The sequence below is a fragment of the Podarcis tiliguerta genome (genome assembly GCF_965153285.1).
Source record: "Podarcis tiliguerta genome assembly, chromosome: 12".
Taxonomy (NCBI): Eukaryota; Metazoa; Chordata; class Lepidosauria; order Squamata; family Lacertidae; genus Podarcis; species Podarcis tiliguerta.
The window spans coordinates 37,095,129-37,109,466 of NC_139545.1; the positions used below are offsets into that span (position 1 = coordinate 37,095,129).

General features: G+C 42.2%; 1 protein-coding gene across 2 annotated transcripts in view; it reads left to right on the forward strand.

Annotated features, from left to right (window-relative positions):
- PLXDC2 (plexin domain containing 2) overlaps positions 1-6,259 on the forward strand; it is a 226,760-nt gene extending 220,501 nt beyond the window's left edge. The window contains exons 14-15 of one of the 2 annotated variants that reach the window (XR_014503673.1): positions 4,364-4,870; positions 4,930-6,259. Coding sequence is in view for 1 of the 2 variants with exons in the window: in XM_083406568.1 (XP_083262694.1) it covers positions 4,364-4,480 (117 nt within the window). In the remaining variant the exon portion in view is untranslated. Of the gene's footprint in view, positions 1-4,363 lie in introns of both variants that reach the window. The other variant, XM_083406568.1, reaches the window with a different exon arrangement.
- Positions 6,260-14,338: the final 8,079 nt, after the last annotated feature.

Below are 14,338 nucleotides of genomic sequence, written 5' to 3' on the forward strand. Positions count from 1 at the left end.
TAGACAGTAGCCTCGTTCCAGACACGGCTGTGGGCAACAACGTGATGCGTATGACTGCTGGTTTCTGTAGGAATTGCATTGCTTTATTTTTCATGCCCTGCTCTTCTTTCCAAGAGGTCAGAGCAGCTTATGTGTGGCTTCCTGGCAGAGTTTCTTTAGGCAACTCAGCTTGCTTAGCTTCAGCAATAGGGCTGTGTCCTGAGTTTTCAGACTGTTGTCTTTTGCAGAGGCACCATCCAGTGTATGTGGAAGCACATCTAGGTTATAGAAGGGAAGATTTATCTACTTCATTCCTTTGCTGTTTGAATGTGCATGTCAGTGTCTAAGGCTAAGCAGATGGCCACTTGTGTGGATATGCGATTCAGTGGATTAACCAATCAGTATGTTGGTCACTCATTTAATGCTTGCCTATGCAAGCAGAAGTGTGGATCCACCGCACAGCTGCATGCAAGGAACAGGTATGAAGAGAAAAGCCTTTTCATCTGGGCAAGCTGCTGAATTGGAGTGAAGATTCTCATACCACACAGCACTGCTCTCAGTGTTATTGTACTCTACTCGTGTGGGTAAAGTGGTTGTGCCTCACTGGGTTCAACTGAAGGTAGAAATAATTCACATAAGCAACACAATCCACCTCCACAGCAACTGTACCATTCTGCATGCTGATCGTCATCAAGGCAATTTCGTCATGGGAATGCCAACATCATTGCTAGGCAGATGGATGGATGGATGAATCAACAAATCAAATGCCAAATGATTTCAGTATAAGCAATCTACAACCCTAGACTCAAATGAGACTACTTTTGAGTAGACGTGTCTCGTTGGAATCTGCACAGCTCTTTCACCAGTCTGTAGAGCCCTCTTCCTTTAAAGGGGGGAGTGGCTTCATGACCAGCAACAGTGACAGAACTTTCATGGGGTGGTTGATGGAGGTGGGGAGAGAAGACTCAGTAGTTCCCAAAAATGAAAATGAAACTTGTTTGTTTGTTTGCTTGCTTGATTAGCCCTAATACTATCATTTTCCCTTTAATAAATATTGTAATGTAGCAAGTTATCACAAGAACTTGTTTAGTAAATTGGTACTAAAATTGCAAGTAATCTAGCAAAGGCCCCTCGTCATTTACATTTCTCTGCATGCAGCAAATAACAAAAAAAGATGTTTAATGTAATTGAGACACACACCCCCCCCCCCATGATAAACTGTTATGTTTCTGGTTTGGCAAGCCTCTCAGCATGCAGAATAGTTTCAGGCACCCTTTCTGTGTGCATTGGTGGACAAAACGACATGTTTCTAAAATGATCTCCACCGCAGACATTATGAGCTTATTGTGGAATAAACTCATGGAAGGAAATGCATATAAAGAGATTATTTAGAATCTCAGCAAACTAACACTGAATCAGAGCATACACAGCGCTCGTAATTGCTGTAATTGAATTCTTGTAGTAGGTAAAATGTACAGCATTATTGGTGTACATAAAAAATTATATAGCTCCTTATAAGGCATAACAATATGCTTCTCAGTTTCATCAGGAGCCATGGGGGAAATAGTCATTAAATGCCAATATACCCATATTCCTTTGCTTGCGCAATATGTGGAAATCATTAAACCCCAGTGAGCACATCTGTTCAGTTATTCTATCACCAATCTTCTCCTTCATCACTTATCCCCTAATCTTTATCTCCCTGTGGCATGTGCATAACAGATCTCTCCCACTACTTACTTGCTCACAGCATCCAGAACTTCCTTTTTTTTTTTTTTTACAGTCCCAGTGGGTTGCTGTGCATGCATACAAAATCACATAACACTCCCCCTCCCATTGTTTTTAGTAACACTTTCACCGTAAATAAATACCTTAACTGGCTGTTTTCATTGTTTGGAAGACAAGGGTGTTCTGCAGCCATGCTTGCCATGTGCATTCTGTGGCTGCAGTCCTATATTCACTTACCTGAGAGTCTCATTGCACAAGTCTCCCAAGTACTCAGTGAGGCTAACACCTGAATAGACTGTGGGATATCTTTGTTAGATGTTAGAAGGCTATCCAGGAGAGCTTCTTAATTCGATTGGTGTTCTCTGCCCAGTTGGTGGTGTGTTTGCTGTTGTGCTTATAGCATTCATTTGAGTACATGGCAAAGAGAGAAGCCGGCTGGTTTGTTTTTCAAAAGGCAAATAACAAATAGCTCATTTCTGTTTTAAGGACATCTGGACACTCAAGCAATAAGCTGATCTCGTTGGAAAATTCAGTTTAGTTCAGCAAGCTTTGTTTTGTTTCTTTAAGCTTCTCCCCCTCCCAATATTCATTATTGAGTTTGATTATTAGTACAGTTATTCCATTCATTCTTCAAGATATAATAAGGTACATAAAGCAAAACCAAAATAACTCAACATCAAATCACACTTTATCTTAAGTCTTTAGAGATGATTTCCCTCCACCTCACTGCGGGTCCTTACTCCTTCTTTTTCTTTTTAACTGTCTCCTTTCTCAACTTTTAGTTCACTGATCTTACATGGCTTACATTATCTGTCTGTTATCTAATTTGTGAAAATTAATCAAAGCATATTAAGGATTTTGTTTGGGAACAATGTTTTTCTAAGTATACTCGGTAACACTCCCACTCAGTTTTAAACTTTTGGTTTGTTTGGTTCCTGATTACATCTGTCATCTTTGGTACTAATTTCAAAATCCTAGATTCCACCATTGCAATGCAGGGCAGAGATCATAAGGAGAACCACAAAAAGCACATTTAGTTTGACAAAGATATGTGTGAATAAAGTAGATAATGTTTTGCCATAATTGTCCCATGGCCATTTCAGCAGTTCATCATGGCTGCCCCTTTAACCGTAGGCCCAGGGAGAATTAAAAGAAAAAGTGTAAAACACATTGAGCTTTAACAAATTAATCTTTAGCTAACTGAAATGCTACCATTTGAACAGCTAGTGTGAAGTAAGAACCTCATTGAAGAAAAAGAAGGAAGTACCCAGCCTGTGCTTCATTATTTCCCTCATTTTCTTAACTGCTTCTATACTAAACTGTCACAGACTTCATAACCTAGTGATTACGTCACTTAGTTTCCAGAGCAAAGGGGGTTCATCAGTTACCCTGGTACTCCAGCAGATTGCATAATTACCTTGCTCTGGGGGGGGGGACGGGAATGGAGCTAAAATCCTTTCCACTGCCCATAGTTGGAGCTCCAGTCCTACAGACTTCTTCTGTAGATACATTTTTTTATTTTTTAAAAAAGTTCCACTCGTATGCAGTCTATAAAATTTAATCAGTGTTTGTGAAGTAGGTCTGTAATATCTACTTCTTCCCCATCCTTTACCTTTTCTTAGCTTAGTAGCCACTGCTAAGTCTAAAAATGACGAGAGATTAGTTTGGCTCCTCCTGGACTGCAGGAGTGTGAAGAACTGCAAATCCCGGCAGGACAATTAACTTTTATTTGTATTATCAATTAATAGCTGAAATATTTGAGTTTGGATCGGTAGCTCAGTCAAGTGAACTAATAATAGCTCTTGTCAAAGTTTCATGGCTTGACAGGTACAATTAGACAACCCTAACTGTTTGCCTATGTTATTATTAATGAGAAACTTCAGAAGCAAATTTTTTTAAAAAAACACAATATCTCACACATGAAAAGGAGTGGAAAGATGTTCTTCGGACAATTTTCAAGTTTGTAAAGTAACTTTCAGGGTTTTTCACTTCTTGTATGACAGCTGCATCCCATCTTACATAAACTGATTATTTTTATTTCTGATTTGCAGTATCAGAAATTGTTGTTTACACACAAAATGTGAACAATCCCAGGCAGCTTTGCTGAAATTTTAGAATCCATTTGATTGTGTGTCATCAGGCAAGTTACATAGAACTATTGTCATAATGACTAACTGAAGTCCCATTGATTAATATCCCAACAAACAGTAGTTTAAGGATGCAGAGAGTTGTTTGGAGACACTTATTCCCCTCACAGAACTACAATTTCCGCAGGTCCCTGGGGGAAGAGGGTTAAACCACTCTGAAAATTATAGCTCCATGAGGGGAATAGGGGGTCTCCAAATAACTCTCAGCACCCTTCCCATACAACTGTATGGTGGTGCTTTAAATGTGTGGTGTGAATGTGGCCTAGGTCTGGAACTGACCCTACATTTTTACATAGATTTATGTAGAGCAGTGATGGCCAAACTTGGGTCTCCAGCTGTTTTAGGACTACAACTCCCATCATCCCTAGCTAACAGGACCAGTGGTCAGGGATGATGGGAATTGTAGTCCCAAAACAGCTGGAGACCCAAGTTTAGCCACCACTGATGTAGAGCTGGGGACAGCTTCTGCTAGAATCTGACTGCCTTTGTTTTTGTGTCCACTCTTCTAGCGTCGCCCCAGCAGATGGCCTGCAATGAAATTTCGGAGAGGCTCTGGACACCCTGCTTATGCCGAAGTGGAACCTGTGGGCGAAAAGGAAGGCTTCATTGTGTCAGAGCAGTGCTAGGATTTCTAAGGCAGATCACCAGTACTGGCCTACAGGTGTGAGACATTTACGCTGCCTCTGATGAAAGAAATGGAAATCTAAGCTGCTGTAAACCCGAGAGAGACAGAATGGAGTTCTGGATAAACTTTCTCCAAGAAAAAGGGTATTTGTCCTAGGATACCCGATTACCCTTTCAAAGATATTTTTTTGCCCCCCCTCACAGCAAATCACCAAGCCATGTTTCAGTAGCACCCCTCAGAAACACCTACAGTAGGAGAATGATGAACACAATTGCCATGCTCTCTAGGTATCGGAGATGTAGAGTGATTCGGGATATAAAGCTTTAGTTCAGAACAGTGCTTCCCTTCTGGATCCAACGCAGTGACTGTGTTTTTATTCCAGCTGTTACCGGTGGGTTATCCTTTCAGCCCCAGAGGCAATGTTCTTCGTTTGACAAGGCTGCTGGTGAGATCAATCTGGTGCAGATAACATAGCTAAGCAGTTTTCTACAGTTCATGAGTAATGCAATTTTCATTTCTAAAAATAAAATGAGAAAACTCCACCCAAGTCCAGAAACATGATATACATCTGAAAACAACAAGAGTCCTTCTTGTATTCTGTAGGCTTATATCCCATGAACTGTGATTATGATTGTTTTGATCACAACTATATTTCTATAGTTGATAAAGCATTAGAGAATTGTCAGGGGTTTTTTCTTTAAAAAAAAAAAGGTGATAAGGTTTTTCACTATGGTGAAATTGGGCTGTCCTGCTGGGATATACAGAGAAATTGGACTAATATTCAGTTTTGATCTTCACAAAAGTGAGACGGAGTCAGCACTGCCAGGTACGCTTGCTTGGGAGTAAGTCGCTTAGGAGTGACCACGCCTAGTATTTAGCTGATAGTTTCAGGGATATTGCTTATGCTCCTGAAATGTGGATTGAAACAGAAGTGGTAGATGTGTTTGGCTGATGCCAGAGGGGGAAACAGCCTTGAAACACAAAAAGAAATTATTACCATTTTTAACTCTTACCATTCTGTCACAGGTCACTTGAGAACAGTGCTGTTGGTTCCACCGCACCCCTCCCCAAGACAAACATTAAATGTGTTGCAATCCCTGCAGATTCATGTAGAAGTATTGTTTAATGCACATAGTAGCTGCATACATACATACATGCATATATATATATAAATACATATATATATATATAAATCTATTTTTTTTATAGCTAACACAAGGCAGGCTCTTGTGACTGTTAAGAGTGCTTTTTTGCCATCCGGACGATGGAAATATATTGCATTGCTGCATATTTCCACTGAGTTGTAAAATAATCCTTAATATTAAAATAAGATTTTATGTTGTATAGGGAAAGTGGTTCATTTATCTGCAGTGCTATAACTTTGCCTGCCTCTGGAAGCCACGGTTTCTTAAACAACAAAACCCTTTCCTTCCCTGACTGGGAAAGATAATATTTTTTTAAAGAAAACTCCCAGTGAAATATTCCTTTGGATGGAAAGGGGGCAATATATATTGAGCTACTAAAATGTCTATTCAGATTTTGTATGGACATTATTGCATTGTGAAACCCATTCATGAATTTCACCTTCCATATGAACAGCAGCACTTGAATCATAGTAGTTTCAGGTTGTTCAGATACCTTTTCAGGTCGCACCTTTATAACACGGTTCTTTACATTTTCACATCAATACTTGTATGGTTCTGGTTTTTTTAAAGGGGGGGAAACAAAACCTCCGTGATTTTTACTTGTTATTTCCTTCAGTAAATAATACAATACTGTATTTTCTGTATTCATTATTTCCTCTGTTGGATTCCTTTTGCTGCGTGTCCACTAGTCATCCAGAAGAAGATGGGACATTTCTGAAAGCAGTGGTTTAACTACAAAACTGTTAAAAAGCCAGTCATTTTCCTTTCCTGGACTTTTCCATTTCCTGGTAACAAACCAGAACTCATTCTGTGCAGGGGCCTCCCATTCCTCCAGTGACAGGTCTGGGTTGACGGCCAGGAAACAAGAAGTTTATTTACCTGAGGACCAAGTAGATTACTGGTGAGGAAACTTTTCCAGTCCAAGGGCTGCATTCCCTTCCGAGCAACCTTCCAGGGGCCAGTGATAGACAGGGCATGGGGCAAAGGAGCACAGAGCAAGAAATGTAAACACACCTCTCAGTATCCTCCAATTAAACAAACTAGAGGCATTATTAGCATTATTATTTTATTAAATTTGTATGCCACCCTTCACCTGTAGATCTCAGGGCTCTTCACAACATAAAAATACAAGATAAAAAAAAACAAAATAATAATAATAATAATAATAATAATAATAATAATAATAACAACAAGAACAAGAAGAAACCAATAGCACACCCCTCCCACAACACACTTAAAAGGGTATTGGATGTGAAACAGCCCAAGGTCTGGTTGAAGGATGTTTTCACCTGGCGCCTAAAGATGAATAATGAAAGTGCCAGGCGAGCCTCTCTAGGAAGAGCATTCCACAAACGGAGCCACTGCAGAAAAGGCCTGTTCTTACATTGCCACTCCCTGGATCTCTTGTGGAATTGGCACATGAAGATGGGCCTCAGATGATGAACACAGGGTCCAGGTAGGTTCATATGGTGAGAGGCAATCCTTGAGGTATTGCAATCCTGAGGCATTTAAGGGTTTATAGGTCAAAACCAGCACTTTAAATTGAGCCCAGAAACTGACTGGCAGCCAGTGCAGTTGGGCCAAGATTGGTGTTATATGCTCAAACTGTCTTGTCCTGGTGAGCAACCTGGCCACTGAATTCTGCACCAGCTGAAGTTTCTGCACTGTCTTCAGAGGCAGCCCCATGTATAATGCATTGCAGTAATCTAACCTAGAGGTTACCATAGACAACAGAGATTAGGCTGTCCCTGTCCAGATAAACCTGCCACAGCTAATGGAAGGCACTCTGCGCCACTGAGGCCATGTGAGCCTCAAGCAGCAGCGGTGGATCCAGAAGCATCCTCAAGCTACGTACCCACTCTTTCAGAAGGAATGTAACCCCATCAAGAGCAGGCAACCTCCCGTCCATCTGGTCTTATCTGGACTGAGCTTCAGTTTGTTGGCTCTCATCCAGTCAGTTATCAGAGTTCAAGGGCATCTGGTAGACTTCCATCTTGGTATCGGCCATTAGCATCACATTCTCCCATATCCTTTAGGAGAGGCAAACCATTGGTGTAGCTACCTTGCCAATTTGCTTGTCCAGCTCATTGTTTATGGAGAGGTTGCTGTTATGATGGAACCCAGGTAGACAAGTCATCTACCACCTCAAGTGTGTGATCACTAAGGCTGATGCGTGGAGTGCTGGTGACATTCTGACCGAAGATGTTGGTCTTTGTCAGGCTGATGGTGAGTGTGAAGTCCCTGCAGGCTTGTGCAAAATGGTTGATGAATCTGTAGAACTTCCTCGGATTGTGCTGTCAAGGCTGCGTCACCTGCAGGCAACATCTCATGGACAAGAACCCGTCATACTTTTGCCATGGCATGGAGACGCATGGTCCAGGTGATGTTGAACTCCGATCAGCTTGGATGAAGATAAACAAGAATAGGAGCTGGAATCCAATAACATCAGGAGGGCCAAAGGTTCCCTCTCTTACACCCACTGAATACCTTCCATCAGTGGTATAAGAGAATAGTGATAAAGGAAGTCAGGGAAACACACTCTTGTTGAATGCAGCAATGCGAGGAGTAAATAATATTTCAAATTATGCAATCACACAGCCTGCTATTTTCAATAGCTGGTAATGTTCTGTAATAACAAATGTACTAATAAGATATGGGGAGATGCATTTTGTCTTTAGTCCCAGAAACTCAGCAGTTGTACTGCTAATTAATGGTGTAGCAAATGAGACTGACATTCTTCAGCCACCCTATCGTATCTTGTGGAGCCTGCAAAGGCCATGGAGTCATTGCAGCTGCCCAAGGGATTCTGATTTTGATTCTGGGCATCTTTGATTGCCACAGGCTGTTAATTCAGGTGGCAGGCACCACATGTAGAATCCTGGAAAATGCTCATTCTTACGGATCACAAATACCAGACAGCAAATTATGAATCACCAATAAAAATGGGCCTAATGTAACAATTACTGAATGTTCGCTTGCTGTTAGTTTGACGCATGAATGGACGCACAGCATATTTTGCTCATGGTGCCAAGCTTGATACTTGTACCACTTACTAAATTCATGTCACTCCAGAGCCCCGTTATGGCCATTGCGGCACAGTGTTAATCCTTCTCAACAGATGCATTCCACGACACTGCTCTTAATTCGTCTAGTTTAAGGACCTCTGGTGGTAAGAAAGAGTCACATGAGAGTGAACATCTTGGGCACGGACTATCTTGTGTTGCTTTCAAACGCTTCTATTCCTCTCTGTGGGACGTTCAGAGGAGAACTCAGTGGGTTTGTGCCTTTGGGCTATAACTGAATAAATCACATGTAGATAATTTTACAATGTTGTATGCCACTGACGTGAACGGGGAAATGCCTGTGTCATTTGGCAGCAGACAGTGGGACGGGGCAGGCAGCCTAGGTACGCTTATCTGCTTGTTAGAAAAACAAAAATTTGAAATAATACAAAAGATATATACAGCAATTTAAATGAAATAAAAATAATGATGTTATCAGGTTCAATCTTTGGTTATTAAAGGTAAAGGTACCCCTGCCCGTACGGGCCAGTCTTGACAGACTCTAGGGTTGTGCGCCCATCTCACTCAAAGAGGCCAAGGGCCAGCACTGTCCGAAGACACTTCCGGGTCATGTGGCCAGCGTGACATCGCTGCTCTGGCGAGCCAGAGCCGCACACGGAAACACCGTTTACCTTCCCGCTAGCAAGCGGTCCCTATTTATCTACTTGCACCCGGGAGTGCTTTCAACTGCTAGGTTGGCAGGCGCTGGGACCGAGCAACGGGAGCGCACCCCGCCGCGGGGATTCGAACCGCTGACCTTTCGATCGGCAAGCCCTAGGCACTGAGGCTTTAACCCACAGCGCCACCCGCGTCCCTAGCTTTGGTTATTACTCAAAAACAAAAAAACAAAAAACACACCAGTGTCTAGGCTTTATGGTAATAACCAGTATGTGAGAATAGGGGCAATTCATTAATTCCATTGCATTGTAGAAAATACATGGGTGTCATGAACTGGCAGGACAACAGGGAAGAGGAAGAGGGTCCCAGCAAAGAGTGTAGCCAGGACTGGGACACACTGGGGCAAGCTGGGGATGGGGAAGGAGAGGTTGGTGTTGGAAGTACTCACAGGGTAATGAAGGATGACAGGGGGATGGGGGTTAATGCACAGGAACCAGAACAGCAGGACCCAGAGGGGCCCCTGTCTCCAGGGAGCAGCGGAAGGGGAACTCCAGGAGGCTGAGGCAGGCAAGCGCCCACAGCCCAGTTCCCTAGCTGCCCAGTTGGGGCTCACTAGCTCCGGGAGGAGGCGTGTGATTCCTCAGCTGGATTTGGCTTGAAACAGGTGAGGCTCACCTGCCTCATCAAGCCCAGGTGCTGCAACCAGCATGCAAAGTACTAAAGGGCAGCAGAGCTGAGGTGCTGTTTCTGCCCAACCGCCCATGTAGATGGACCTCAGCTTGGGTGCTCCAGGATTTCTGTGGGACTCTTCTTCCCTTTGACATGTGGATTGACCCTGGACTGGGGACTTGACATACTGGCTTGCCACCAGGTAGGCCTAGGGTTCAGGACACTGGATCCATTTACTTTGGTCAATAGGCATAGTCATGTCACCATGTAGTACTGATATCTATAGGGAAATGCCATTCAGGCCTCCTTTGATTCACTATGGCAAATTCTGCCTTTTCCTGTGAAGCAAGAATGGAATGAAGTTAACTGTGGTCATCTATACTTCCCATGTTTTTAATCTGATTGGATTGAAAATGATACAAATATGATTCTTTACTCCAACGTCTGTGGTTAAGTGTCAGTGTTGGCAAAGAATCCTGCTGCTATAATTGGAAGCACAAATTTGGACAGTGAGACAAATCCAGAATTAAATGTTTCGTAAGCGTTCTCTTTAGTTTTTAATGGTGATCATTCTGATCCAGCAATGATGTTGCACATACTGTTAAGGCCTAGTGGCTTGGTTGTTCGGTGTGTGTTTGTGTATGTTTAATTGGGTATGCTTAGCCTGGAGAAGAGGTCATTATGAGGAAATGTGAGAGAGCCGTCTTCAAATATTTAAAAGGCTGTCAGAGAGATAGTTTAACAAATTGGCTTGCTGTTGCTGGGGAGGGTCAAATCCAAACCAACAGATTCAAATGAGAATAAAAAGGAGCTAGACTGAACGTTAGGAATAACTTTCTGATGGTGTGAGCTGTTTGACAGTGGAAAAGACTGCTCAGAGTTACCCACACCTGTTTTAGATGCCATTTTCTCTACATTTCAGCTTTGTTTTTAACCTCCCTTTTCTCTTGCCGTCTCTTGTATATTGCTGGGTTTTTTTGTTTTTTTAATGATTGCATTCGCATGTTGTATGAACAGTTTTAGTCATTGTTTTGCATTCTGTCCTGGGATCATCTGATGATGGGCGGTTAAGAAATATTTCAGTAAATAAAATAATTTCTGCTTGCACAATCGTAACAGCGGTGAGGTCTGCTGTGCAGAAAGAGCATGTTACATTCCTTTGGCAACTGTGTAGGGACCAGCTGCTCTTTAGTGAAAGGTTTACATGAAAAGATTAATTTGTACCAAAATATTTATTTGGGATTGCAGTATCCTTAGATGCTTAGCAGACTGGTGCTTTTAGGATGATGACTATAGTGTTTCTGACATTAGCCAAGTGGTCTTTTAAAATGCTCAGCAGATTGGTGGATGTAATAAGGCACATTAAAATCCAGATGAAGCAAAAAAAAATACCAAAAAACCTCAGTACGTCAGCAGATAAAATGTGAATGCAGCTTTGTCAGTGGCATAGATAGGAATCATCTTATGTAACAAGATGACATGCCGTTTTTCCATGGGATAATTGTTTGTGGCGTGATTACGAATTAAACCCTTGACAGGGAGGGATGGAGGGACATTCTTGACATGAAAACATGGCAAGAATAAAACCAGCCAATGAAATCAGCTGTGTAATGCTGTGCAGTTTTACAAGTGATCAAGAGCCTTAATACAAAAGTTACGAACTTGCAGCCCACAGGTTTGATCATGCTGAAGAACATAAGACGAGGTTGCTGGATCAGGCTATTGGTACATCTCATTCTCACTGGTAACCACAGAATGATCTGTGAAGAGCAAAAGATGGAATCCCCCTGTCTCCAATCACAGGGCGGGGAGGGGGAGGAGCATGAGTGTCGCATGACATGTGGCAACTGCATGTAGTCTGTATGTGGTATATGTGTGTGTCCCCCAAGATATACTTTGTACCTGATTTTTGTATATAACACCCCCTGATTTGATTTAAAGCCCAAACAGCCTTAACTCGGTATACCTGAAGGAGCGTCTCTTCCCCCATCGTTCAACCCGGACACTGAGGTCCAGCTCCAAGGTCCTTCTGGTGCTTCCCTCCCTGAGAGAAGCGAAGTTACAGGGAACCAGGCAGAGGGCCTTCTCGGTGGTGGCGCCCGCCCCGTGGAACACCCTCCCATCAGATGTCAAGGAAACAAACAACTACCTGACTTTTAGAAGACATCTGAAGGCAGCCCTGTTTAGGGAAGTTTTTAATGTGTGATGTTTTAATGCAGGCACCCCCCAAACTCAGCCCTCCAGATGTTTTGGGACTACAACTCCCATCATCTCTAACCAACAGGACCAATGGCCAGGGATGATGGGAGTTGTAGTCCCAAAACATCTGGAGGGCCAAGTTTGGGGGTGCCTGTTTTAATATATTTTTAATCTTTTGTTGGAAGCAACCCAGAGTGACTGGGGAAACCTAGCCAGATGGGCGGGGTATAAATAAAAATTATTATTATTTGTCAGTGTTTGGAAGAAAAAAAGGTTCTAACCTCCTTTTTACTCCTTTGCCTAGTCCTCAGACCTTAGTTGGCACAAAAGAGTCTGAGAAAGAGTATTCTTGCAGAGTATTGCTGCTTTTATTCTTAAAAAGTCTTCTTCAACCACAACCAACAGCTTTTACACACACCAAACGCAACCAACTTTCTACCATCCAACCAACCCACACCCAACACTAACATTGACCACTCTATATATACAGGTACAATTTGGTGAAAGGTTGCATGAGTCATAGTAGGCCGCTGACTCATGCTGACTTAGTTCTTTTAGCATTAAAGAAACAGCGGCCAATTTTTAGCCGTGACATTATTGTTGTTATTATTATTATTATTATTATTATTATTATTATGCATAAGCTACTTTATATAAAATGGGGCTCTGTGTTTCCCATTCACTCTTACTGGGTAACTAAAAGTGGGTATAACCTTTTTCCATTTTGGCAGAAGGAAATGAAATTCACAGGCACAAAATCCGCTGCAGAGGCCTGCCAAATTGTAGGTCCAGGTTTGTTGGTTTTTAAGGAGGGAAGTAAAGGGGATTCATTTTCCTGCATAATCCATATAAGGGCAATACCTTTTTTATTAGGCCAACTAGAATTCCAGAATCTCTTCAGAGGTGGCTGAGTGCTGTATATTCTTGCCTGCTGATTTAAAATATATATTAAAAAATCAGCAGCTTTACCCCATCCAGTTCAGCTTTCATGAGGCTTGTTTGCGTTTTGAGGAGATGTCGTCCAGTAAGCATTAAAAGGCGGGTCTACCTTTAATAATGTCTCTAGTGTGTTGAAGGAGTTTCAGATGATTTTTTTTTTACCCCTCCAAGCAGAGCAGTGGATGACTTCTTTAAAAGTTAAAGAAGGTTTTTTAACTCTTAAAAAGTCTTCACTGTTCTGCTTTAACAAAATGCTTAAAAGGAAATAATCCAGAGTTCTTCAGTGCTCCACAGGAGCTGTTGGCTAGCCTCACATCATGCGGAGCCCATTAACCTAACATTGAGAAAGAAAGAGGCACAGCAATTGTAGAGAGCACAGAAAACAAAATGGCAGAGCAACATGAGGCTTTGTGTAGGGTTGCCATATTTCAAAAGGTGAAAATCTGGACACAAAAGCTTTCTATAACAAAGTTGTTGATGGTTTTTTTGGGGGGGGGGCAAACTCACAAAAAGTGAAGTTTTAAAGCTATTTTTAAGGAAATTCACCAAGAGCTACACTTCCAACATGGACATTTCAGCAATTTCCATCCGGATACTGTTTCCAACGGCCGTATTCCAGATTTATGGCAGCCCTAGCTTTGTGGGGCCCTGATCTGACTTTGTTGGCATCACAGTTTGACTTTGGGAGGTGTAGAATCACTCTCATTAACCCTATTATTTGGATCCAGCACTGAGTCCTTGGTATATGTGTGTGCTGTTGGGGGGGGGGGGGACACATAGGTATATGTGCCAAAGCCACCACTGATATTATGTAAAGAATTTACATCCTGCCTTTCCTTCCCAAGGAGCCCCGGGCTGCAAACAAATCTACAATTTAAAACAAAAACCATTTAGAAACAGTTAAAAACTAAAAGCAGGTACAGTTTACAACAATACTCCATCCAGACAGGGGTTTCCCCCTCCCAGAGGGAACTCACCAGAACTCAGTTCCGGCATCTCAGGTGAGTTCTGGCACCTCTCCTGTGGGGGCCATTGCCATTATAACAGAAGAAGGGAAGCGTCCCTGCTGAGTTCTGGCACCTCTTTTTCTAGAAAAATAGCACTATATCCAGTAATCTTGGGGTTAAACAGGAATAGTATTCTTCAGCCACAAAATACCTAGGTAGACAATAATGTTTTCAAATTCCTCCTGAAACTTAAGGATGGAGACAGATGCACCTCACTAGG